At 42.7% G+C, this 27641-nt stretch overlaps 1 protein-coding gene across 1 annotated transcript; it reads left to right on the top strand.

The window, feature by feature from the left end:
• The first annotated feature begins 1115 nt into the window (after positions 1-1115).
• EZH1 (enhancer of zeste 1 polycomb repressive complex 2 subunit) lies at positions 1116-27107 on the top strand. Its single transcript, XM_019747609.3, has 20 exons — positions 1116-1246; positions 9141-9268; positions 9394-9522; positions 10435-10554; positions 11912-12032; positions 13025-13201; positions 14174-14276; positions 14744-14907; positions 15290-15381; positions 17337-17517; positions 17778-17974; positions 19383-19474; positions 20428-20468; positions 20958-21083; positions 22095-22273; positions 22782-22877; positions 23298-23379; positions 23858-23938; positions 24347-24431; positions 24715-27107. The coding sequence occupies exons 1-20, from the start codon at positions 1240-1242 to the stop codon at positions 24773-24775; spliced, it is 2262 nt and encodes a 753-aa protein (XP_019603168.3). The 5' UTR covers positions 1116-1239; the 3' UTR covers positions 24776-27107.
• Positions 27108-27641: the final 534 nt, after the last annotated feature.

Genomic DNA, 27641 nt, shown 5'->3' with positions numbered 1-27641 from the left:
TCACTATGTCAATGGTTCCCAGATTTCTCTCCAGTCTCAGTCCTGACATTCAGATCTTCTGAACATCTCTCCTTAGATACCTCGCATTCTTTTTATTTTCAACAGTTATTTATCCATATAAATATATATATATGGATATCCATATTATATTTTGAAATAATTTCAGATTTACAAAAGAGATGCAAATGGTAGAGAGTTGCTGTAGACAATTCATCCAACTTTCTTAAATGTTGAGGAAGTATAATTGCCAAAACCAGGAATTAAGATTGATAAAATATTATTAACTAATCTACGGACTGTATTCTAATTTCGTTATCCCACCGGTATCCTTTTTCTGGACCAGGACTCAATCCAGGATCACACGTTACATTTAGTTGTCACGTCTCCCCCAACCTGGTACAGTTCCTTACCTTTTCTCTTTCACGATCATGCCATTTTTTGAAGATACTGGTCAGTTATGTGGTAGGTTGCCCCTTAGTTTGGATTTGTCTGATGTTTCCTCATGATTTAATTCAGCTTATGCGTTTTTTACAAAAATACCACAGATGTGATTTTGTGCCCTCATTGCATCGTCTTGAGAGGTACCCAATCTAATAAAAGTATCTCATCACTAGCGATGTTAATGTTGATCACTTGATTAAGGTGATGTCTGCCAAATTTCTCTCCTGTAAAGTTAGTTGCCTTTGTAACTTCTAGGTATCTTCTGAGGAGATACTTTGATACAAGGCTAATTTGAATCTAGGTGACTAGAAAAACTATTGACAGAAATGGGGGAGTCAGTTGTAAATAAAGCAAGAAGGATAACTTAGAGCCCATATGAGTCTTTAAGGGTATTGGTAGATGTGAGGGATCGGTATGAAGGGGTTCCAAGTTGGCTTCAAATACTGAAGTGAGATGTGCCTTGTCACAGGCATGTGAGGATGGTGCAACCCTGGATAAGGTCTTCAAGAAGATATTAGTGGCTCCTCGAAGTTTCGAAAGAGCTCTTCCTGTCCCCTGATAGCTCCGCCTTGGAAACCATCCGGCTCGGGCTGCACCACCTCGGACTCCTGAGTTCGGGGGGTGGGGGGAGGTGTTGTCGCCAAATGACAGATGTGTGAAGAAGGAAGCTCAGGTGGCCCAACCTGCAGGGCGGGCGGCGCAGTGCGCACGCGCCGGTGGAGGCGCGGGGCGGGGCCGAGGCGCGGGGGCGGGGCCGCGGCGCGCAGGCGTCCTAGCGGCGGGTCCCTGCGGCTCGGGATGGAGGGTGAGTGAGTAAACAAGCCCGGGCCGGGCTTTGGGGCCGGGCCTCGGCACCTCGCCACCCGGGACCTGAGAGAAGGAGAGGCAAAGGGGTCAGGGAATTGGGAGGGAGCGGAGGGGCACACTGCCTGCCTGGCCGGGGTTAGCGGGGCGCCCACACCCGCTTCCGAGGACTTGGGGAAAGGGGGCGACCAGGGGAGAGAGCCCCTGGCGAGAACGCTTCTGAGGCCGGGAGGGCGGTGTGTCCAGGAGGAGGAGCGGCGGGGGCGGGCCCGCGGACGGGGAATCCCGTTGGAGGGCGGGGTGGGCTGGGTGGGCGGGAGCCCTGGCTTGTGGAGGGCGCGGGTGGGCGGTGGCACCAGCGGGGGCCCTTAGCGAGGTGGACTCCCAGGGACCTCGGGCTCTGCACCCTGAGGGCCAGACACGGGTGCTCGGCGTGCGATGACTTTGGGGGCTGTGGAGGAAAGGGTGTCAGTAAAAACAGGGTCGGGACTAGGGTGAGGTGAGTGAGGTCCTGAGGTGCGAAGTGTAGGGGATGCTCGCTCGGGACCGAGCCCAAGCGGAATCCTCCTTAGGTTTTGCGCCCTGGGCGCCCCGCGAGCCTCAGCAGCCTCAGTCCTGAGTTAAGAGGCTGCTGCTCTGCAAATTTGGTCTCGCGCCAATCCCTGCCCACCCCGGAATTCTCCTGGGGATCAAAGGGAAAGCGCCGTGCAGCAAAAGCAAGGTTGTATTTGGGACATGCCTGTTACCGTAGGAAATGTGGGACGAAATTATTCAGGCAAAAAGTGACTACAGAGAAAGTGTTTCGGGGGCGGGTAGGAGGAAGGGATTTGGAAGGAGGTTAGTGCCGCGCGGGTGGAATATTGAGAGCCGGTTTTTATGGGTGAAATGTAAGATTGTAAACGGAGTAATCTAGGGCTAAAGGGGTGAGGATGAGGAAAAGAGCCGAGGTGAACGAACAAACTACGTGCGTAGGAGGACGGCGTTCATAGTGTAGTCTGTTCCTCCGGGTTCGCTGCCCTGACGTCTTTGAAGAGAAAAATCCCCCACCCGGTGCCTTTAAGTTTAGGAAACTGGCGTTGAATGAAGTTTCCAGCCTGAAAAGGTGCTGTCAGAGGTTTCTGTGAGAGCTTGTCCGTTTTAAGCCTTGGAATCTCCAGGGCTGGGTTGATGTGGCATTGATAAGAGATTACTTGCTTACATAGAAGAAAGTGTGTGTTAGAAGATATGTACTTTTTTAAAATTACATTTATAATAAAGGAAAGGATCATATATAAAAATGTAGTGATAGTAGTATTGTCAAGGTTTATGGTGTGTGTGTATCACAGTGTGAAGTAACTCTCCAGGGCAGGGATGTTTGTTTTATTCACTGATGTACCCTAAGCACCTAACATAGTGCCAGGCACACAGTAGGTGCTCAGTACAGGTTTGTCGAATATATAAATAGTAGGCAGATCTCTGGGGCTGGATCCTAATTCTGTTACTAACTGGCAGAGTCTTGTGGTCCAGTCATGGAACTTGATGCCAAGGTACAAGTTTTGTTTTGTTTTTTAAGATTTTTTTATTGGGGAAGGGGAACAGGACTTTATTGGGGAACAGTGTGTACTTCCAGGACTTTTTTCCAAGTCAAGTTGTTGTCCTTTCAGTCTTAGTTGTGGAGGGCGCAGCTCAGCTCCAGGTCCAGTTGCTGTTGCTAGTTGTAGGGAGCTCAGCCCACCATCCCTTGCAGGAGTCAAACCCGCAACTTTGTGGCTAGTTGTAGGGAGCGCAGCCCACCATCCCTTGCTGGAGTCAAACCCGCAACTTTGTGGCTAGTTGTAGGGAGCGCAGCCCACCATCCCTTGCTGGAGTCAAACCCGCAACTTTGTGGCTAGTTGTAGGGAGCGCAGCCCACCATCCCTTGCAGGAGTCAAACCCGCAACTTTGTGGTTGAGAGCCCACTGGCCCATGTGGGAATCGAACCGGCTGCCATGGGAGTTAGGAGCATGGAGCTCTAACCGCTTGAGCCACTGGGCCGGCCCCTGCCAACGTACAAGTTTAAAACTCCCTGAGGTTGAAATGACCTCTTCATTATGGTATTACTTTAATTCTCTTTGAAACAGCACTAGAATAAGGAGCCTAGGATTGAAAAATGAAAATTTACTCCCAAAACGACTTTTATGAGAAGAGAAAATGTAATCAGACTTGTTTCTCTTATCTTACTTGCCATTGAATTAGCATGCCTTTAAAAAACCATTTAAAATATTAATTTTGTCTGTTTAGTTTTTGATATCTGAAATCTGGCTTTCTTAGTCCTGTGTGTAACAGTTCCTGCCCTTGATTTGTGCCTTATCTGAAACATGTAACAATTCATTTAGTTAAGTAGTATAACTTTTTCCTGTCTTGGCCTAAGTTTTAGAAGTTTCTGCTTTGTTAACTAGCAACTTCCCTAAAAAGGTTTGAGGCAGCAACACTAAAAGCACATTACATTTCTACATAGGGTAGTTAGACTAAAGAGAAAAACGAAAAGGCATGTGGAGAAAGGTGAGAATTATTCCGGTTAGGTTAGGATTGCAGAGGAGGGTATATGGGGAAAAACTGCTTTTAGGGAATACCTCCATTCCAGAAAGTCCTCAGCTTTTTTTTGTTTTGTTTCGTTTTCAATTTGTTCAAACTGTGTTGGGCTCCTCCTACCTCTTTGGTCCATCAGCCTGTCGGTGGGATTTCAGGGCTCCAAACTTTAAAATTAGGAATTTCTTAATGGGTAGTTGGAATTCGTGGTGTGTTGTGTCCGCTGACACACTTGCCCTAATAATTTGATTCAAAATGGAATAACTAAAAAGTCTTGATTTTGTTGAATGGTAATGAGCAGTCACTAAACATTAAGCTTTATGCTAGCTTAGTACAGAACCAAGGTAGGGCTCTAGCCTGTTAGGAGATTGCTTTATCTCTTCTACATCAGCATTGTTTATCCTAAGGGCCAGCATTTTCCTTTGTCTCATAAAAACTAATCCCTCTTTGATTTTTATCACCATTGTCTCCAGTGCACGTGACTTGATTCTCTTAATAAAGCAACACTAGACAATATTAATGCTATAACTCTATTTTATATAAGAAGTCAGGGTCACAGCTTCCTGTTAGTAAGGTTTTTTTCCTATGTGTGTAGTGCCCAGAAGCGCAAACTAGTAACAAATGTAAATACCTTGGAGAAGTGGAAGGATACAAATTAAAGATGTGCTTAATAGATCCTGATTGATCTATCATTGTGTGCTCTCCACTACAGCATTGATTTTAATGGGGATACTGAAATTGGTGATCACCAGAATGACTCAATTGTGTGTGACTAGAGTTCTTTGCAGAGGTGGGTTCACCCATACTGTTTATGTTTCAACTCCACCATGGACTGAAAAGGAAAGAATGGCGTGGAAAAGTTAAAAGTCTACAGTGCCATCGCCTCCAAAGCGTTACTTAGCCTGCTGGTTAATAAAATTATTTGTTATAAAAGAGAAAGTAGTCAAGCCATTGAACTTGCCCCTAAGACAAGCTATTTCTGCAAAGGGGCAACTTTATGTGAATAAAGGAACTTCATAGTTTGGAACTGTTATATTCTGTTCTCAGTCTCTGTAAGTTTAAGAATATTGTTTCTTAAATGTTTTATCCCAAAACATTTCCATAATGTTTTCCCATTTCCAGCTAGCGACAGACTACATTCTAGTTTTAGCCTTGGAAGCAAATTGAGATCCAGTTTTCTAGGGAAAGATTTCCAAGTTTTTATAGCTTTCTTTTCCTGTAGAGATTTAACATGTAAATAAGGTAGTTCTTATTTCCAATTATCAATCTTTTTTTAAAATAAACTTTACTTTTTTAGAACTGTTTTAGATTTACAAAAAAACTGTAGAGATAGTACAGGGAGTTCCAGTTAAACTCCACATCCAATTTCCCCTATTAGTAACATCTTATATTAGTATACATATAACTGTTTTACAGTTAATGAACCAATCTTGATCATTCTACTATTATTCATTGTGAAGTCATTCAAGAGTTTTTTTAAAAAGGTAAAATTGCCTACAGATTTTTAATAGTTAGTCTCTAGAAAATACTGGATTGATTTATCATCAAGAAAGACTTTTTTTTCTTTAATCAGTTTTATTGAGGTAAAAATTTATATACGATAAGTTAAACTCACTAACCATATATAGTTCAGTGAGTTTTCACAAAAGTACATAGTCAAAATAACCATCACCATAACCAGTGTATAGAACATTTCATCATCACAGAATAGTTCTCTATGCTTCTTTCCTTTTAATCCTTTTCCCCAACCCCAGCCCCTGGCAACCACTGATCTGCTTTCTAGAAAAATGTCATGTAAATGTAATTATATAGTATGTAATTTTTGTCTCTAGTTTCTTTCACTTAGCATAATGCTTTTGAGACGTGTTGTGCGTGTTTAGGAACTGTTCATTCCTATTTATTGCTGAGTGTATTCCATTGTATGTATATACTGCACTTTGTATCCATTCACCAATCCTTAGTTATTTGTCCTGTTTGCACTTTTTGGCTACTATGAATAAAGATGATATGAACATTTGTGTACATGTCTTTGTGGGGATATACATTTTCATTTCTCTTGAATAATTAGAAATTGTGTGCCAGGTTATAAGGTAAGAATATATTTATTGGGGAAAAAAAAAACCCCAAAACTGGCAAACTGTTTTCCAAAGTGGCTGTACCATTTTGCATTCCCACCAGCAATGTATGAGGATTGCTCTACATACTCAACGGCAATTGGTATTATCAATCTTTTTTATTTTAGCCATTATGATGGGTGTGTAATAGTACATCACTGTGGTTTTAATTTGCATTTCCCTAATGACTAATAATATCGAGCATCGTTTGTGTGCTTGTTTGCCATTCCTGTATCTTTTTTGGTGAAAGAGCTGTTCAAATTTTTTGCCATTGTTTATTGCATTGTTTATCTTATTGAGTTGTAGGAGTTATTTATATAAAGACTTATTTTTTTAATTTCTTGACCAAAGCAGCATATGTTTTGGAGTTTATTTTCGCTGTGTGGTTGAACATAATGAAAAGCCTTAAGTAGTAGCTTAATGCTTAATTGGAATATAAATGCTGTTTTGCATGTCTAAGTAATTGAAAATAGATCTCTAGTAGAAATATAAAGTATTTTTATGTGCCATTCCCTTTGCCCAAGACAAATGAACCCACTTCTCTAAATCTGTCCTATTATAGTTAATGCTGAGTGTTTTGTTTGTTTGCTTTTTTTTTAAACCTTTGAAGTGATAGTTGTTGGTTAGTGTCCAGATGCTCTCAGAACCCATCTTATGACTGTTTCAGGTGTTTATTTTAATCATACCTATCTGTTCCAAATAGTACATCTCATCTTTCTCCTACACTCAGTGGGGACTGACCAACTGCCAAATAAACTTTCAGAGATGTTGAAGACCCATTAAAAAGCTAAGCAAAATAAATATTGACTCATGGTCCTATGAGATTCAAATATCACTTTTATTGTAAAAGAAGGAAGTGTGGCTTATTTTATATTATGATTGGTTAAAACTCAATGGCATTTTTGTGTAACTGTGTATACTCCTCTGGCCAAATAAAGTACTTGAGTAAAATTAGCAATAGTGCCATTAGTTACTGGACTATTGTGTGTTTACTGTCATCTCTTTTGACAGACTGTAGGAGATCACATTTCAGTTATAACTCCTTTCTGTAATAAAAATATTGGCATTTTTCTGTGGCTATCTCCCCTAAGAAAGCCACACACACACACACACACACACACACACACACACACACACGCAGCTGTGGATTGTGTCCTTTTCCAAATGGAGGGAGCAACCTGCCCTATGCTTACTATTTCAGAAAGAGAAATGACTTCCAAAAAGAATGGAAGAGGGATTGCAATTAAAACCCATTTTCTTAGGAGGTTACAATGTCTCAATGGATTGTAATCTGTAACATTTGGGTCATTTGCATCTGAATAGGGGTAACCTAAGTTTTCTGAGGAAGGCAGTTTTGTCCTACATTTGAACCATTTTTTCATTTTCTGGAGCAGAATATTATTAAGCTTGTTCAGGGCAGAAATTATACGAACAGCTACTTAATATTACATGTGAGTGTGGTGTATGTTCTTAAATAGTTTTATCACTTAAAAACAAAAAAGAGTCCCTCTTTTGGCCCCATTCCATAGAGGAATGAGAAGTATTTAAAAGATGCAGAAGGAAGCGAGATGGTGCCATTTGTAGGAAAGAAATTCAGGTTATCTTAATTTTTTTATAACCCAGCACCTTAGTACTCTGGGATTCAAATTCTTAGATTATGTTGATGTTTCATTCCCTTCTTCCAGAGAGATAATATTTAATTCACAGGGAATTTTGTTTTTAAGAGCTTGAATCACTTGACTGAGTTTACAGTAAACACAGTGAGTCTTTGTCTGCTTCTTTGCTATTCCTTCCTTCATTTATCGTCTAAATTTCACATAGCATTACTCTGATCCATTTGGTTTATCAAGTGAAATAAAGTCCATGTGCATGAGATAGCATAATCATGATCTGATTGTGGCATGTGTGTGACAGTGGGTTAAACTTTGTTGTTTCGCCCCTGTGCTGTCAATTCTTATAGGAAAAAACAAAACAGGTAATTTAAAAATGCTCCTTTAGAAGAAATATGATATTAGACTCCAAAAGAAAACTTTTTTTCCCCCAGAAATTTAAAAAATCAAAGCCTGAAATTTTAATTTCTGTTTCAAATTTTGGCTCTTCATAGCTGCTTGTAATGTTTTCAGAACTTTCAAATGTTACGTGAAATAAATAGAACTAGTTCTCTAGGAAACCCAAGTAGTGAGTGTAGAGTAAAAACATAATCATGTAGATTTTATTGAATTTTTATACTTAATGTTGTTCTTTCTCTAAAATGTTGATAGGCCTGTGGGCTGAGCCTAGAAATTGGTTCAGAAAAGCAGGTTAGTCAGCTTGGTAATTGTGAGAATATATTTGTACACATGACTGGAAGGATAGAATTTAAGAAAATAAAGGACCTTTCCCAAATGGCATCGAGTATTATTGAAACCTGATTTACATGCAGAAATAATGGTGGCAGAGACCTCAAAGTCTTCGTAGTTGTCGGGGAGTGTCCTACTAAGGATATCAGTATCTAAATATGCTTCACTGACTTAAAACCACTGTCTATTCTCTTTTGAAAAGCTGAACATTTGTTTTGCCTTTATGTCTTACCATTCCTCTAAAGAACAGAAGGCACATTATAAAACCCAGCACTTCCCCTTGTATTCTATGAGGTAGGTAGAGTGTATTATAATTAGTACTTCTTTAAAACTTTGAACCTAATTCAAACACACACACACGCACACACAGAAAAAAAAAGTTTTTTGCAGTGTTGTATATTTCCCTATGTCTCTCTGTTAACCTGGAGATGAAATTATGCTGTTGTCGTATCTGACCTTTATTGCTAGGCATGTGGTAAATTTAGATAATTTGTCAGGTACAGTTTTGTAGTATGGATCTTTCCATGAAGCTCTTTGATAATTAACTTAATTCTTGCTGAATATTTCTCTTAATCAGGATAGTGAGTAGGCTTCCAAATTTCCAAGTAATCCAAGTTTCTAAATATCTGCACGAGAACTTCTTGAGTGCTAAATTAAAAACGAAGTACCAGAGGAAGGCAGAGGCTAAGCTTTTTGGTTATCTGACCAGGAATTGCTGATGTAAAATCTTTTAATTGAACTTTATGTTGAACTCATAGATTTGGGTTCTTTAAGCATATGTTTTCATGAATAAATGTAATGGAAATGAAAGCATAACGGACCATGTTTGTTTGAGTTTGAGGAATGCTTCATTTTCAGGCAGTAAAATGCTCTTTCTCATCCCCGTCTTTCTTAGATTACAGCAAAATGGATATACCAAATCCTCCCACTTCCAAATGTATCACTTACTGGAAAAGAAAAGTTAAATCTGAATACATGCGACTTCGACAACTTAAACGGCTTCAGGCAAATATGGGTGCAAAGGTAAAAAATAATTCCCAAGTGAAAGGTTTTATATTTTAATATATTGATCCAATGTGAAAGGTTTGGATCTTTTTTTTTTAACTCTTCTCTTGAAATCCTAACAACTTTTTTCTTGGCTTTGCTAGGCTCTGTATGTAGCAAATTTTGCAAAGGTTCAAGAAAAAACTCAGATCCTCAATGAAGAATGGAAGAAGCTCCGCGTTCAGCCTGTCCAGCTGATGAAGCCAGTGAGTGGGCATCCTTTTCTCAAAAAGGTACTTCTGGGTGTCTAAGCTCGGCCTTCCTCTCTTCCTTGGACTTGGGTTTGTGATTAGAAAATGAGTAAGGGTGATGGATACAGCTATTACAGTCAACATTGAATAACCAGGATGGTAAATCTGTAGCTGAAAGAACTTTTTCACCTATTGTTCTCCTCAGTTAATGCTCATAATCATGAGGAGTGTTTCATAGAAAAATGAGACATTGACTGTCTACTTCCCTGGGCTCTGTGTCCAGGCTTCAAAGCAACCTTTTTTGTGTGCCTTTGGCACCTCAGGTACTTTGCTATTGAGAAAAGGAATGCCCTGGATAATGGACAGGTGTATATTGATCAAAGGGACATCCCTTATTGTAAATTTACAAATCATTCTAGTTTCTTAAAGAGATAATATTTTTAAAATATAAAAAGCTGGTAGTGTATTGAGAGCAATTTTGTTTCCCAAAGCAGAATATGACTATAACTCCTTTGCTTCCCTTTACTGACCCCATCAGCTGTGCAGCTAAGCTGATATCCACCCTCTCAAAGTTTAGGTCTTCAAGAAAACTTCCTCATCTTCCCCCTCAGCTCTTAGGACTTTCAGAGGCCCTTTGCTGTTGTGTACAGTCCAAGGAGACCAACAGTTTTAGATGGAAACAAATGCCAAGTATAGGATTTGAAATAAACATCCTTCAGTGTGGGAGACACTATGCAGGACTTGGGAGGGGACACAAAGGTGAATAAGAGATAGTTGCTGCTTTCCACAGGTTTACAGTGCAGTGGTTACTTTTAGGAATAGACCATTACAAAATCCTCAGCTTATTAATTTGCAAGAATTAGAAGGCTACGGGATCATGTTGGAAGGAAACTACAATTCTCTCTTGGGTTGTGTGCTTCCCTTTCTCTCTCCATGTTGTTGCTTATATTTCAGTGTACCATAGAGAGCATTTTCCCGGGATTTGCAAGCCAACATATGTTAATGAGGTCTCTGAACACAGTTGCATTGGTTCCCATCATGTATTCCTGGTCCCCTCTCCAACAGAATTTTATGGTATGTATTGAAAGCACTGTGATTGTTTAAACTAGATGATTTTCTTATGTTGATATGCTGGCGCTCCTCTTAGGGTAAATATTATCCCAGTATACTTAAAGCTTGGACATGCAGGGCAGAATGCTTTTGTAATTTATTTACTCTAAAAAGTATATTGCGAGTTGTTGTAACTTGTTAGATTTTGTGCTCTCTGAAGTATACTTCTGGGTCAACGCTTGTTCTTTTTGAATGGATGCGACTGGGCAAGACTCCAGTTTTCCCTTACTACCTTGGCCCAATTATGTAACACGTGCAGTTAAATGCAGTTTAAATCAGACACTTGAGGCTTAAGCATCTTGACAGCTCCCTGCTGATGGCGCAATCCTTTCTGAATCCCCTAAAGACAAGATGCTATGAAAGAAACTGAGATAAAGGAGGCATACAGTGATCCACAAGTCTTTCCTCTGGGCCTTTATGCTGACTCCTACTAGGATTATTTGTGGTCCTGATAATCAGTCCTCTCTAAATACTGCCACTGCTTATCATCTGCCTGGTGACAGATAGCATTTCTGCTGACTGGAATAGGATATAGGTTTACAGAAGGGAATCCTCTCTTGGAGTAAAACTTTAGAGTCATTTTACTGTGATACTTGAGGATTTAAGAATGACTGTTTTCTCTGTTGAACCCCCTCCCAAAAAATCCGTTAATATTGCTCATTGCCAGAAAATATTCATAGTTCACACTGTGATTGACTTTAGGTTCCCATGGTATATGATTGACATGAGTTGTAATCATAACTTTTTATTATGATTATGGGAGATTAGTCTTACTGTGTATAATGCAATATCTAAAACTTTTATGGTTGCCCAGTTTCTATTCTAAATATTCTAGTTTTATTTGAGTATATTCTTGGAAGCCTTCATTTTTATTTATCTGTTTCTCTACTTATGAAAAGAATTAGAATTGAAGACTTTTTAGATTGTTTTTAGGAGATATTAATACCTATTTCACAATGATGTTTAGTGGATAAAATGAGATAATAAGTGTAATCATTGTGAAAAATAAATGTGATATCAAATTTTAGGTGTTGGTAGAACACATATTATTTTTAGTATCATGACAAACATTTGGTAGTTAATATCAAGTAGTTAAACTAACTTTTTTTTCCCCAAAAAAAAGTAGTATTACCCCCACTTCTACTTGAGGTTTTATTGGCAAAACAAAATGGCCAGTCTTTAAAATGCAGGAAACCCTGTGACCAAAGTCATTTGTGGGAAATTCAAGCAGCAAAAAAAGCTCGGCAAAAGATTTCATTAAACAGAAGAGAGGAGATGCATAGTGAATTCATGGAATGAATCATATCTGGTTTGATTTCAGGTAGAAGATGAGACAGTTTTGTGTAATATTCCCTACATGGGAGATGAGGTGAAAGAAGAGGATGAGACTTTCATTGAGGAGCTGATCAATAACTACGATGGGAAAGTCCACGGTGAAGAAGGTAGTGGTGCTGAGCCCTTTGGGAAAACCCTTTGTTAGAATGGTGCCGCTTCTTTGGTCCATCATTATCTTCTGCCTCATGGAATACACACTAAAGAACATTTCAGTGTCATCACTTGGCTGGAAATAAAAATTTTATGTTAAAAATATTCCAGTTAAATTTTAAAAGGAGTTGGGACATGAAAGGATCATATAGTAATCAGTGGCTGGAAAGAAAGTACAGATAAGTTTGATCTTAGAAGTTTTCCATAAACCCATCCAAGGCCATTTGTTCTTCATTGTACTTACTCTGAGAACAGCAAAGAGCATGCATGACCTCTCTGTTCTACTTTGATCCAGATATGCCCTGGATCTCTCAGAAGTTGGTTATAATATCGTGACTTTCCTAAAAGCAAGTCGTTTGGATTTAGTTGTAGTTCTGGAAAAAGCTGTCAATGTATAAGAAGTGGGAAGATGGAAAGAAACTCCCCAGTGATTTGCAAACCAATGGCCTCACCTGCTCTTTGGACAATTGAGGGTCCTGTTTTTAATATGCATTTATCCACAGCGCCCCCTAGTGTTCAAAGACTTTCTCCTAAATTGTAGTATATGTAAGTATGATTTTAGAAAAAAATGTCTTTTGATTCAGAGGAGTCACTACTAACCCATCAGCAGCAAAACCAAGTACATTTTCATTTTATCATTTTTTTCTATCCCATTTGTATTGTTTTCACATTGTTGTGAGATTTTGGACCATAAATACAGATTGACTTGTGACTGAGGAAGTGAAGTACCTCATTAAAAATAAAGCCTATGACTGGATTTCCCATTCTAGCCAGCTGAACTGTTGCAGTTGTAAGAGCCAATCAAATGATTGTAACTCCCTGGTTGTCCATATGAAAGTATGTACATGTTATCTATCTGGGCCTGGGAGTGAATATAACAAAATGTTCCTAGGAACACTAATGGAGTATGAAACAACCACTGCTCATCCTTCTAATCCTGACGTTGCAGAGATGATCCCTGGATCTGTCCTGATTAGTGATGCTGTCTTCCTGGAGTTGGTAGATGCCCTGAATCAATACTCAGATGAAGAGGAAGAAGGGCACAATGACACCGCAGATGGAAAGCAAGATGACAGCAAGGAAGATCTGCCAGTAACAAGAAAGAGAAAACGACATGCTATTGAAGGTAAGTAGCACCACTTCCTTATTCCACTTAGAAAGTAACAGGGAGAGGGAAGAAAGAAAAAATAAAAGTGTATTGCTTATTAAAGGCTGTTGGTGCCTGTCATTCATTGGTCCACCTAAAAGGAAAAAAATGATCATTGACTAATAGCTTAAGATTGTGACCTAGCTGAAGAAGAAGGTACAAGAACTTAGAGAGTAATCATTGTTCACGTCTGATTATAAAAGTGGTGTGTTTGGAAAACATGGAAAGTTATGAAGAAGAAAATAAAATGACCTTATAATCCTGCTACCTAGGAATAACCAGCATTAATATTTCCTTTTAGAGCTAAAAAATGTATACTCATGTATACTTAGTTTTATATATAAAACTAATACAATGTTATATGTCAATTACATCTCAATTTTTAAAAACTGTACATATAAATCAACCTATTTGTATATGTTATGCAAAATTGCTATCATGCCGTGTGTATGTTTACACACATATATAATTGTATATCCCTTTTTATTTAATCTTATATCATGAGTACTTTTCCATGTTGTTAATGTTTAATTACTTAATATTTAATTGTACTCTGTTATTTAATTGCACTGTATGTTCAGGGACATAGTGTCTCTCTCATTATAACTAAGTTATAGTATCAGTCTTTTTCTTCACCACCAACATTATGATAGAATTCTTCTGTATTCATGTCTTTCCATGAAAACTCTGGTTTTCACCTCCAGATTCTATCTTGGAATGTGGATTTTGTTGTTCATATGTAGATGACTCCGATTTCCTTATTTACTGGTAGCCTGTTAGATAAGTCCAGATAGCCTTGACCTTCTTTCTATAGTCTCAAACAGTCAATGGTTAAGTTAACAGAGCAGCTCCTACCAAAGTGCTGTGACAAAAGGAAAATGATCAAACAGCTTTGCTTGCATATTTTGATTATAGATAGCACGCAGAAGCTTTTTGTCTTTTCAAATTCAGGCAACAAAAAGAGTTCCAAGAAACAGTTTCCAAACGACATGATCTTCAGCGCAATTGCCTCGATGTTCCCTGAGAATGGTGTCCCAGATGACATGAAGGAGAGGTAGGGAAAGTGGCGCCCCCTCAGGCCGTATAGAGTGCTCAGGCAAAATTTTTATTCAAGCCTATGTTTGGTTAAGAAAAAGTCTTATTTATGGTAAGTGCATTATGATTTGCCCTCACTTCTGAGTACTGCTTACTTGCTTACCTCTAAATGCCCATTTCCATATTAAGTGTCATTGTTGGCTGGCTTTTGAGTAAGTCTGCGCAGAGAACTTTTGAAATTCTGCCTTTTTTCTGGAGAATTACTCCAGCACCATGCTTATCAAATCTTTCCCTTCCCTTACGTTCAGACACATGCCCAGCCCAGCATAATTACAGTGTTATATATCATTGCGTCATCAACAAGACCCATGAAAACATTCATCTTCCCTTGGCAGACTGTACGTGGATGACTGTCAGTACTCAATCTGTGTTTTCTCAGTGGAGACATTTCCTTGGAAGGAACGTTGTCTCTCTTTTCTTAAACAGGTATCGAGAACTAACAGAGATGTCAGACCCCAATGCACTTCCCCCTCAGTGCACACCCAACATTGATGGCCCGAATGCCAAGTCTGTGCAGCGGGAACAGTCTCTGCACTCCTTCCACACACTTTTTTGCCGGCGCTGCTTTAAATACGACTGCTTCCTTCACCGTGAGTGGGGCTACTCCAAAACGCTCTCCTGTTTTCCATTCCCAGCCACTCATTTCCTTCTCTTTATTTTAGTTTATCAGGTAGAGTTCTGGGCTTCTGATCAGATAATGGTTTTACAAAGGGCCAGTTCTAGTTTCACTTGTTCACTTATAGTGCAGCCTGTTTTGCGTGGTCAGGACAGAATAACCAGCAACATAATTGTTCCTGACTACCTCCTAGCTTTGAAAGGATTGTATTGATACCAGAAATGATTAAATTGTGTGCACCTTGATGGTAGCTGTTTATATCTAAATTCTACACTAGCTGCCTAATTCAGTTTTGTTCCTCCCTATTCTGTTAAGTGGATAAACCATTGGAAACAGGACAGTGTTGTGTTTTCCAGCTTTTCATGCTACCCCTAATGTATATAAACGCAAGAACAAAGAAATCAAGATTGAACCAGAACCATGTGGCACAGACTGCTTCCTTTTGCTGGTACGTTCTCAAGCTGTTCTGCCATTGTTAACTTTGTTGAAAATTGAACAGGAAATGGTTCTTGGGCTTTCTGCCCCTGGAACCACAAACCAAGTGAGACAATGCATAGCATTCTCAGGGACATAAAGTGCAAATAAAGCATGACTTCTGCTCTTAAAGAGCTCCCAGACAGTGGGGCAGTAGGACTGTGAAGTTAGTCTAAAGATGTGAAGTTTGAAGAGCATTGAAGGCTTTTCTGCTCTAAAGATCATCTACTCAGATTCCAGAGTCTTAAACTGTGTTGTTTGAATTGGAGTTCTCTCTCTCTCTCTGTAACTTACAGAAACATATATGCACAGGTTTTCTTTCATTGCTTTTTAGAAATCAGTACATATTCAAATATAATGCTGGAGTATTCCCCCTCCAATGTTTTATTAAGAAAACTTTCAGTCGTGCAAAAAAATTGAAAGATACCTTGTTCCTTGATTTAATAACATTTTTTCCGTATTTGCTTTATTCCTATGTTTATGTGGATGTATCTTTTGCTAAGCTACTAGAAAATAAGTGGCAGACATTGTGATGCTTGTTTGTTATTTCAGCATGCATCTCCTAAAAATAACCACATTATTTCAGCTAAAAAAATTAACAAGAATTTCATAATATCTGTCCATTCCATATTCAAATATTTTCAGAGGTACCAAGAATAGCTAGTTTTTTTTTCCAAATCAAGATCATACAGTCATGTGTCATATTTCATTATTATGTCTTTTCAGTCTCTTTTCATCTCAAATAATCACTTCACTTTTTTTTCTTTTCCTTTTGAGAAGTTCAGCCTGGTTGTCTTGTAGGATGATCCCGTATTCTGGATCTGTTCTTTTCTCCTGGTGTCATTTGTTACTCTATCTCCTGTTTCCCATAAGCTAGAATTACATCTGGAGGCTTCATTATATTTATGTTAAACATTTTGAGTAAGAATACATTATTTTTTTTTTTTAATTTTATTTTATTAAATTTATTGGGGTGACAATTGTTAGTAAAATTACATAGATTTCAGGTGTACAATTCTGTATTACATCATCTATAAATCCCATTGTGTGTTCATCACCCAGAGTCAGTTCTCCTTCCATCACCATATAAGAATACATTATAAGTGATGCTGTGTGTGTCACATTGTAGCACAGGCCAGATTCAATTAATTTCAGAACTTTTCTTTTGGAATTTCCTGTAGGGCCTACAGTATATTGTTCTGAATATCCTTAATAATGATAAACCTTTATCCTTTACATGTAGATTTAGTTTTCAGAAACATCTAAAAGTCTTTGGGAACCAAGTCTGGTAAGAAGATAGACGATCAAGCTGAATGACAGTTATTTGGTCTTTTAAAAAAGCATAGTTATAAAGTAATGAAACAGTATTCTGCCAAGTTTAGTATACTGAGTTGGAGGGAAGTTTCAAAATTAAGTAGTAATGTTGTACGAATTGAGGGGTTACACATTTTATTATGGGAACAGAGGCAGAGCAGTAGCATGTAAAGAGCAGTGTGGCCTGGGGACAGGGTGGCCTGATTCTTGTACCCGCTCTGGAACAGCTAGCTCTGTCCTTGCAAGCGGGTCCCTTCTCCTCTCTCAGCCTCATCTCCTCATCTACAGGAGAATGTGTTCTCAAATTCCAAACAGCTAACATGCAAAGGAATTTTAGGTACAACTCACTGGAAAGTTGAAGATGCATAGATTATATCTTTTTTAAGATTACTGTATAGGATAGTTCTTTGGTGAAGAGGTATAAGTTTGTAAGTTTTAGAATGTTTGTTAAATGGCTAGTCTATGGTCACACTTATATGGAACGGAGCCGAAAAAGTAAAAAGACAGTAACACTGCACGAAGTACAGATGTTAAAGGAGAAGGTTTGCGATGGTGGGATCAGTATGGTGACTCTGGGCCTGTTCCTGTTTTCTGCCTGTAACGTGTCCGTGGCAGGAAGGAGCCAAGGAATACGCCATGCTCCACAACCCTCGCTCCAAGTGCTCTGGTCGTCGCCGGCGAAGGCACCACATGGTCAGTGCTTCCTGCTCCAACACTTCAGCCTCTGCTGTGGCTGAAACTAAAGAAGGCGACAGTGACAGGGACACAGGCAATGACTGGGCCTCCAGTTCTTCAGGTACAGTGAAAAGAAAATGCTCTTTTCTTTCCACACGAAGACTGGTAGACCCAGGACCACTGCTAGCCCTTAACAGTACTACGTTTTATGAAATTGGTCATTCTTTCCACAGGTTTACCTATAAACAGTGAACATAAGAAATATTTTTGTTCCTAACTCTGCCACCTTTTAAAGCAGAATGAAGTACTTCTGAGTTTGTGGCCAACTACTGATGAGGTCTGCATTCCACCTTCTGTGTCTCTTATTTCTTCCTCTCTTAGAGGCCAACTCTCGCTGTCAGACCCCCACAAAACAGAAGGCTAGTCCGGCCCCACCTCAGCTCTGTGTAGTGGAAGCGCCGTCGGAGCCTGTGGAATGGACCGGGGCTGAAGAATCTCTTTTCCGAGTCTTTCATGGCACCTACTTCAACAACTTCTGTTCAATAGCGAGGCTTCTGGGGACTAAGACGTGCAAGCAGGTACTGTCTGAAAGGAGCAGGAACAAGCAATCCTTTCATGCACTGCTCTGTCAGCTGCCTGTTGGAGAGAAGCTGTCTCAGGCTCAGTCCCTCATGAGCCTGTGCTGCTGGGCGAGGAAGTGGGTTCCCCAAACACGGGGCTTCCTGCAAAGGCCAGGCTTACCAATGCTTGGGGACCTGCTCTTCTCCTTTCTGAATTCTTATTTCTGTCTCTAGCCACTATCTAACTCTTCTGGATGTTTCTACACCCTTTCAGCTTCTTTTTTGGGGGTTTCTGCCTTTTCTTCTAAATGCATATTCATTTCCTAGAAGGGACTCCTGGGTCTTTCTGGGGATCTTCCTAGTGTACGCCTGCTCCTGCCTTTAGCCGCAGCCACTGCTCCATCCATCAATATCTTCATTGCTTTATTCTCCTAACGTTCTATCACTAGATTTTCTAATTACCACACTTAGTAGCTAGGACTGGACCTCGCCCTTCTCATTCATACCATCACTAGAATCACAGTTTGATAGTCGCCACCAGTGCTCTGGAGGCAGGAAAAGCCTGCAGTGAGAAGACTCAGGGGATGGACAAGTGGCCATCCCCTTCCCCACCTGAAGAACAGGTACAGGGCGGCAGGGGTCAGGGCCCATCTGTCCAGTGAAAAAGGAACACCAGAGCTTGAGTCTTGCTCACTTGGCTCCCTAACTTCTGGAGGAGTCTTTGTGGCCTCTTCTTCATGTTCCTGTTGTTAGAACAAGCAGTAGAACCAGGAATTTAAGTGCCCTTTGCTTTCATTGTGGAGCTCAGACCTATATCCCTGAGGCACAGGTTCTTAACGTAAAGATCTATCAAATTGGGTGCAAAACAATCTTTGTGTGTATAAGCAAAATTCTGAGTTTTGTGCCTATAACCAAAATGGGAAAGAAAGAGCCAAAAACGAATGCTTTAAGGGAAAAAGCACCGTGAAAGGGACCTGGTCTTCCTGAAATGCTGTCCTGCTGAAGTAGTTAAAGCTCTGACATCTGTCTACCAGCAGAGGGAGCCAGTGCTTAGCCGGGTGGTACTATTTATGTCAGGTCTCACACTCTTACACAAGGTACACAAAGTTGCCCTTCCTAAGAGGAAACAGATAACTAAGTGTTGGTAAGAATCAGCCTGTACAGGGCTTGGCAGGCAGAGCAGTAGATGAAAGCTACTGACCAGGAAAGCTGTAACTGTGCTCAGTATTTCTCCTTTCTCAAATCAGGACAAATACTTAAGAATTAACTCAGAGCCAGTGTCAGTGTCTCTCCCTGACTGAAGAGATGCTCGGTCAGCTGCCTTCGAACTCTCCAGAACCCTCCCAAGCCCAGCACCTGGCTGGGTCACTTATATGCCCTCCTAGCTCAAGAAGGAGTGACAGGTCTTCTCGGATTTCTCTTCCAGGTTTTTCAGTTTGCAGTCAAAGAATCACTTATCCTGAAGCTGCCAACAGATGAGCTCATGAACCCCTCGCAGAAGAAGAAAAGAAAGCACAGGCAAGCGTCAAACAAAACATTTTCTGTGGCCAGGCTGTTCCCTGTGCTCTGACCTCCCCGTGGACTTCCCATCTGTCTCCCTGTTTAGCTACTGCCCATCCATTTGGCATTGCACAATGGAGGGCCAGCCTTCCCAGTGCTCCCTGCGGGTCTGTGCCTTGGATCAGCCAGCCCTTCCCCTGTCCCTAGATGCTGTGCATCAGGAGATAACTATCTGGTTTTCTATTTAAGCTCCTGGCCCGTGGAATGTGGAGCTGGCCTTATGGCCCCGCCCTGAGGCCATTTTCCTCCTTAGGTGATTAGTTACTTCTGTATACCCACTTCTCAACCCTGACCAGAGTTATTTTGTTTTGTTTAGTTTTTGGCACTTGTGTTGTTTTTCTAAGTTGCATAACAACATTGTTTTCTAGCTAGCTTTTGCTTAGGGTTGGAAGTTTTTAAAGAATAATTTGACACTCTGCCTGACTTGGTTCTTTAATGACTATCACCTACTGAAGGAAGGAACTAACACCGGTTCTAGATATAGAAGGAAGTCCCTGTTCCTTTCAGTTCCCTTTCAGTTTCTTCACTCAGAGCATATTCCTGAAAAGCCTGCTCACCTCCCCGTATCGAAACTCCCCCATATCTCCACCTCCCCAAACGCTGGGAAGAGGCAAGAGGGAGAAACAGTAGATACAGACGGTTGGGTTTTGTTTCGTGTCTGGTTTTTGTTTTATGTATGTTTGTTAAGGGGGCTATTGTTTATGTTTAAATCTTGAGGAACAGGTCAGCTGAGTTTGGGATGGGCTCTAGCTTCTGTGTCCCAGAGTGAAGGCTTCCTGTGAGGGGATTTGGGGGGGAATGCTCCCCAATTACCAAATGGCAGTCCCTTGGAGCAGGTCACATTGTCCTGGACCCAAATCTACAGAGTCCCCCAGGGCCGTGACCTAGACCCATTCTGGCTCTCTTTTCAGGTTGTGGGCTGCACACTGCAGGAAAATTCAGCTGAAGAAAGGTGAGTTCCACCAGGGCGTTCTTCAGCAGTTCAGCTCGAGGTCTCACCCCTGTGCCATCCCCTGCCCCACCTGCAGCTGCACTTGTTGACCCTGTACCTCTTCCGCAGGTTGCAGATAACTCTGCAGCAGCTGAGAACAGCTCAGCTTCTCACTGCAGCTGCGAAGACCTCTTAGGTAGATTTCTGGGCCTCGTGGTCTCTGGCTTTCATAGTGTGCCATTTGCCAGGTTCTCGACGTCACTTAATGTTTGGAATAGCTGCATTGTAGTCCCGGACCATTTCCACACTCTCCCCACAAAGCAAATCACCCCACTGTAGCTTAGGAACAACCATCATCTAGGATTGCCTCTCATTTCAGGTTCTAAATGTGTGTTCAAGGCTATAGTTAGAACAAGTCTCCTTTGAACCAAGGCCATTGGACACTTGGGAGGGAGAGCAGAGAGGGAGGGTGGGCACAGCAGTGTCCCAGCCTATTCTTTCTTCTCCTAGATAACTCTTCCACACAAGTGTACAACTACCAACCCTGCGACCACCCAGACCGCCCCTGCGACAGCACCTGCCCCTGCATCATGACTCAGAATTTCTGTGAGAAGTTCTGCCAGTGCAACCCAGACTGTAAGAGTTCTGTCTTCCCCTGTAAGCTACCGAAACAGTTGGCCTCACTGCAAACCAGGTTTCCCTCCCTTTCTGCACCTTTTGCTGCTTATGGGCATTCTGATATTCTCTTTGCTGTGTTTTAAGCATTCTACAGAGGAAATAAGAGACTTAAGAGCTGGAAAAGTCATTTTTTAAAAACCCTTAGGTGTATGATTCTGAAAGTAACAATTAGACAGAAATCAGCTGCTTTCCCAACTTTACCTTTCAGGGCAGAATTAAGAAATATGGGGATCTTTTTTCTTATGGTACAGTCATAGCGTCCCTTTCCAGGGTGTTGTTTTACAACTTATACAGGTTACAATTCTGTGTGTGTCTATTTTAGTTAAACGTCTGGAGTTTTAACATCAGGTCAGTCTGGATGTTAGCAGAAGGTGGGATAGAGGCTAAAAGTGCTTCTCTTTCACTTCTTATCCCACCATGCCCTTCCTCAAGGCAGCAATGGCAGCCCCCAAAGCTGGCAGAACTCGGTGCCCAGGCAGCTGTGCTACAAGTGCCTCCTAACCCATAGCAGATAACAGTCTTAACCACAATAGAGGGGTGCTTGTGCTGGGGAGGGCAGTGGGTAGAGGAGGGTAGCATAGACGGATGCATTCTCTTCTCAGAATGATTGTTGTTTTGATGTTGAGTATTTACCACTGAAAAGCACTGATTTCATTTTTTTGGGGTACTATCTACCTCCCTTCCAAATTCCACCAACATAGGGAAAGGAGAGTTGTTGGGGAATATCTAGGACATACACCTTCAGAGTCAAACCTGCTTTCTGGACTCTCAGGCATGAATGTTGGGAGACACTCCATTTTCCTTAGAAAAAAGTTTGAGTGTTGCTTGATTATTGGGAAGGGAACTGCTCCCCTATTTTGCCAAATATTCTTGAACACATAACATTTACTTCCCTGCTGTCCCTTGAGTCAAACCTGAGCCCCAACCTTAGCCTGCTTTCTTCTTAACCTTACCTGTCACCCCTCCCAGGTCAGAATCGTTTCCCTGGCTGTCGCTGTAAGACCCAGTGCAATACCAAGCAGTGTCCTTGCTATCTGGCAGTGCGAGAGTGTGACCCCGACCTGTGTCTCACCTGTGGGGCCTCTGAACACTGGGACTGCAAAGTGGTTTCCTGTAAAAACTGCAGCATCCAGCGTGGCCTCAAGAAGGTGAGGGCTTTTCTCAGGATTCTGGGCCGGATAATGGAATGGGAAAGACTAAATAGCCCTGAGTAGCCTCTTCCTACAGGTTCCTTACAGGGTTTGTGCATGAAAGTGCTTGGTAAATTCTGAAAGACATGTTTACTGAATCAAGTTTTCTCTCCCAGTGAGGGATCAGAAAAGTGGCCCCCTGAACTGGCCAGACTGAAAGGAGCAGAGAGGATGGACAAGTCATTGATGTCTATTTTTACTTGCACATAGCAGTGGTTTCTCACAGACTCAGCTCCAGGTCCCCAGGTCTAGAGGAAGAGGTGTCATGTTTCTTTCCTTCCACCACCTCCCTTTTCTGTTTTCCCTCCTACCAGAACAGAGTGGCTTAGACCTTTTTCTGTTTTCAGATCCTCTTACTAGTTGCTAGTTCTTTCCACCCTGTTCCCCCACCGTCCACGTGCACCTTGGGCACACACAGCCCTCATTCACACACCCTGTGGTCTGAGGTTTGACTCCCTTTTCCCAGCACCTGCTGCTGGCCCCCTCAGATGTGGCCGGATGGGGCACCTTCATTAAGGAGTCTGTGCAGAAGAATGAGTTCATTTCTGAGTACTGTGGTGAGGTGAGTGCTGTTGGTTCGGCCCACGTTCTTATCTGGGGAGATACTGATGAGAAACCTTGATTTTCTGTGGTTCAGGCTTCTGGGAGTTAATCTCTAAATAACTCAGCTGAGTTCTCGTGTAACCTCTCAGGGGATCCCACAGAACTGTTTGTAATCCTGAAACAAACCACTCTTCTTCGGCTCTTTGGCAGCTCACGCCACACAAGCGGGGCAGGTGGGGGACTCTCTTCAGCCTTAATACTGGCCAGCCTGGGTGGGGGTTGGAATGAAATAATCTGAGCTCTATCTCTTACAGTTCTTACCATGATGCTCAGTAAGCACCTATGTGTGACTGCCCCGTCCCCGTCCTTCTAGGGGCAGGGTACCACACCCAGAGCAAGCAGCCTGATCTCCCTGTTTGTTCCTTGTCTGTCTCTGCAGCTCATCTCTCAGGATGAGGCTGATCGACGAGGGAAGGTCTATGACAAGTATATGTCCAGCTTCCTTTTCAACCTGAACAACGGTACGGAGCCTCTCTCATCCCAAGGTGGTCTTGGGCAGGTCTTCCTACCAGATTTCCCTTGCTGTGGTCCAGGTTCAGATCAGCTCTGAATCTTCCGACAGATGCAGAGAACAAGGTGGTGAGATTGAATTCAGAGACACCATGAGCCACAGTTCACTTGCTTTGGGAGAACTTCCATTTCTGGGTTGTGTTTGTAATCAGAGCACTGAGCACTTAGACCTCAGAAATCTCCCTACCCAGTAGATGGAAAGAGGAGATCCATGATTCCAACAAAAAGAGGGGGACCTAAAAGGAGTGCTCCCACATGAGTCGGCATTCTTATGCAGCCTGCTGTCCCAGCTCCTGTTAGTACACTGGGCTTCAAAATTCCCACTGGATTGTCGTGCTTCTGTTAGTGTTACCATTTGATTGATTTTAAATTCAGGCTCAAGAAGCTGTGGAGTTGCCTGCTGAGCTCATGGTCTTCCTTGGTTTACAGATTTTGTAGTGGATGCTACACGGAAAGGAAACAAAATTCGATTTGCCAACCATTCCGTGAACCCCAACTGTTATGCCAAAGGTGAGTTCCCAGTGACCTGGGAATGGGGGTAGAGGATGGATACTCATTTACTATGATCTCTATCCATTATTCAGCTTTTTTATAGTTGAGTTATTTGTTTTGTCCAAAGATAATCATGATTAATGTCTGGTGTCATTTGAGCCCCCTCCTCTCTCACTTTTATAATCTGCTTTTTTCTCTGAATACATTATAAACATTTTTCCCACAAGCATGAGTCTTTTAAAGATAATTCCGCTAGCCAGAAAAGCAGATCTAAAAGCATAGAGGCAACTACCTTCGTTGACCACTTTCTAATTCTACTTCGTTTCTGTCTTCACTGGCAATGTTGAGGCAATCAGCCCAGCATCACTGCTGGTTGTTGCCTTGGGGTTGACTAGGAACCTAGCCCTGGGTTTATCCTATTTGCAGTGGTCATGGTGAACGGGGATCATCGGATTGGGATTTTTGCCAAGAGGGCAATTCAGGCTGGCGAAGAGCTCTTCTTTGATTACAGGTGAGGCAGCCAGGAATGGTCCTGGGGAAGTGGCCCTAGAGGTGGAAAGGGTGGCTGTTGGAATTGATTTGGCAGCTTAAGGTGGGTGCTAGGGATGAAGGAGAGGGTGTCACAGTGGTCAGGGCATTTTCTTTGTTCTGATATCTGGCGCCTTTCCTCCGAACGGGGCACATGGTAAACTGCCGCTAGGAAGTGAGAGAGGAAGTGAAACGGGAGGAGACTCCATCTTTTTAATCACAAAAGCTTGTATCGTAACCTGGTTCCTCCTCCTGCTCTGGGACAGGTACAGCCAAGCTGATGCCCTCAAGTACGTGGGGATCGAGAGGGAGACTGATGTCCTTTAGCCCTCCTGGGCCCCACGCCAGCGCTTATGGTAGCGGCACTGTCTTTGCTTTCGTGCACACACCACTGCTGCTCGAGTTTCCTGCACTCTGTGTCTCCCACACCAAGAAACCCCCACCCACTCCCTCTGTAGTGAGGCCTCAGCTGTGTCCTGGGGGGACAAAACTGTCTCAGTAAGAGGGGAGACAGAGGCAGCTAGGGCTTGGGCTCCCAGGAGAGAGCATTGCAGAAGTCGGAGACTGCATCTCAGGCCTCAGAGGAAGAGAGCACAGGCTGGAGGTGGGTGACGTATGCTTGATTTCTTGTCACCCAGGCTGTGGGCCTCCGGAATCAGCTTGGGCAGTTCCTAACAAGCATTAGCCTGTAATTCTAACTTCCAAATCCAGGGTCCTTAAGTAATTGCGTTGCCAGTGTAGCTCTCTGTGGTCCTAAGACCTGGAGAGTACAGGCTAAGTGAAATCTAGTACCTGGAGCTTATGAGTGACCTGGGTTAAAGGTGAGCCTGGTGGGCAGCACAGACTGAATTCACATGGGAGAGAGATTACCTTACAACCTCTTCCCTTCGGGCAGGGTTCAAACTAAAAGAGTGGGTCCTAAGTATAGATACTCAATGGTGGGAGAAGGAAAGCTAAGTGCCATCCTTCCAGACAGAGAGCAAGTACCAGACAACAGTCGTTAAACGACTAAGCTTGGAGCCCAGCAGGCTTTGAGAAACCTCTGTATATTCTGGAGATGGATACGTTTTCAGATGCCCGGGAGCAAGCGCCAGTGCCCTGTTAACTCCTTCCAAAGTTCTAGCTTAGCAACTGCAGGCAGGCATTATGCTGCTACTGAAGAAGCATATGGGGGTGGGGAGGGGGGCTGCCGGGCTGGGTGAGTGCTCTGGTTCCCTGGATCTGTACTTGTTTTCAGGCCTTTCGTTCCCCTTAGCGGCCAGGCCCACAAGGCCACTGTTACTTATCTCTTCCGGGTAGATGGACGCAGGCCTGGACTAGAGAGGGAGAAGGTTGTTGGTGTGATATACTTTCCTGTCTGTAGCCTGCTGTTGGAAAGGGTGAGTTGACAGGATGTGTTTGGAAGTGGGTGAGGGGCTCCCAAATTGCACGTGTTTAGGATGGCATCATGTATGCACTGCAGACTGGCAGAGGATATTTGAAGTGTTGAGAAGACTACCTGTGCCAATCCGTGGTGCCATTCTCTCTGGGATTCACGCAGAGCAAAGCACTTTATTTCTTTTAGAAGGTCTATAGCTTGAGGTGGAGTTTGAGCTAAGATCTCTGGGGTCCTTGCCCAAATCCCATTCCTGAGGGAGGGGGGAGTAGACGGGTGTTAAGATTCTCCTCCAGTTCTGTCTCATCTCCTGGTAGAGGCCGGAGGAGCTGCCTTGACACAGAAGAATTGAATGAGAATGGGGCCAAAGAGTTTCCCTGTGTCTATGGCTGGTGTGCTGAGCTGGCAGGGAATAAGGAGCGTTGTGCTGGGTAAAAAGGACGTGGGCAGGTATAGACTAGCCTAGGGAGTATCAGGGAGCGGGCTTCTCCCTTCTCTCTGGGGAATCAGAGCCTCTTTCCCAGCCTATGCTGACGACTCCCATCCTCCAGCCCCACTGGCTGTCCCATGAAGCAAGGAGTGGGATTCCCTCTGGCCAAGCAGCTGCCCAGGGATTTTTGTGGGACATGTACACGCACACACGCATGCACACACACACTCACACACATACTCACATACTCTCATTCACCACACTTGTGGGCACATGCACTCAGCACAGAGCACGTGCCCAGCCAGCGCCTGACAGAAGCCTCTTCCCACCTGGTTGGGCCAGCCCCCACCATGATTCTGAAATCTACAGCTACTGTGGTTTGTATTCATTGTATATTGGGGACACTGTCCAGCTGGACTGTGGGCTCTGAATTACCCATAAATTATAGGGAAAAACTAGAGACAGATGAAGAAGAGTTAGGTCTGTCTGAAATGCCTGGGGCTGGCCAGGAGGCAACGGTGGAAGAAAATTACATCCAGCCTTTGAGAGGCTAGACTGACGCCACCCTTTCCTCAGTGTGCAGAATCACTGTGGTCGATCCCCACCTTCCCCAGTTGCAGACCACTAATACTCCTGTTCCTCCAGCATTCCCATCCTTTTTCCCTGCTGTCCCTCACCTTTAATGACGGGTCGCAATCCCTCCCACCAGACATGTCATGAGGAATGGAGTAGGTGGTGGGGACTGGGGGGGGTGGGGGAAGTTGATATATGTGCAGCTTTATTGCCAGTGAATTTCACGCACTTTAAAGTCCTGTGGCTTGTGACCTCTTATCTGAATAAAGTGGCAGAATCCATTTTGGCAAGTTTTGTACCATGTGCTTTGGAGCTGGAAGGACCCCGGGATGGTGGTACAGGGGCAGCTTTGGCTGAAGCTTTAGCGTTGATTCCCACTTGTCCACTGAGATCTGGGGCTGGGGGAGTAGAAGGGGTTGGCACGAAACAGTCAGGCTCTTGGTGGCTGATGCAAGGATCTGAGGCCTCCGTGTAGAAATCCCTGAGCCTTCCGCTTAGTTCTCTTAAAAACATCCCCCTTACCCCTAACCATGACACCAGCCACCACACACAGATTGGGCGCTGCCACTCTGCTTTATTAGAATGGCTCTGAGTCAGAGCACAGCTTCACGGTGGAGGCTGGATCAGGCTGGGTAAGTGACCAGCAGACCTCATTGGACGTCCAACACAGGAGAAGCAAACTACAGACCGTGGGCACAGCACAGGACAGGACAGTCGATTGATTTTTTTTCTTTTATATATAAACTGATAATTTAAAAATTAGAGTAATAGAGTTTCTCTAGAGAGACTTTGCAACAAAAAAACGTATATAAAGA

This window comes from Rhinolophus sinicus, chromosome 12, assembly GCF_057876585.1.
Source record: "Rhinolophus sinicus isolate RSI-liver-muscle chromosome 12, RSI-T2T, whole genome shotgun sequence".
Taxonomy (NCBI): domain Eukaryota; kingdom Metazoa; phylum Chordata; class Mammalia; order Chiroptera; family Rhinolophidae; genus Rhinolophus; species Rhinolophus sinicus.
This window is presented reverse-complemented; position numbering and strand designations above follow the sequence as displayed.

Excerpts from the sequence above, each read along its gene's own strand:
- EZH1 (XM_019747609.3), top strand. Across the intron at positions 22,878-23,297 it reads TTTCTGAGTACTGTGGTGAG|CTCATCTCTCAGGATGAGGC; the intron begins GTGAGTGCTGTT and ends CTGTCTCTGCAG. Across the intron at positions 24,432-24,714 it reads GAGCTCTTCTTTGATTACAG|GTACAGCCAAGCTGATGCCC; the intron begins GTGAGGCAGCCA and ends GCTCTGGGACAG.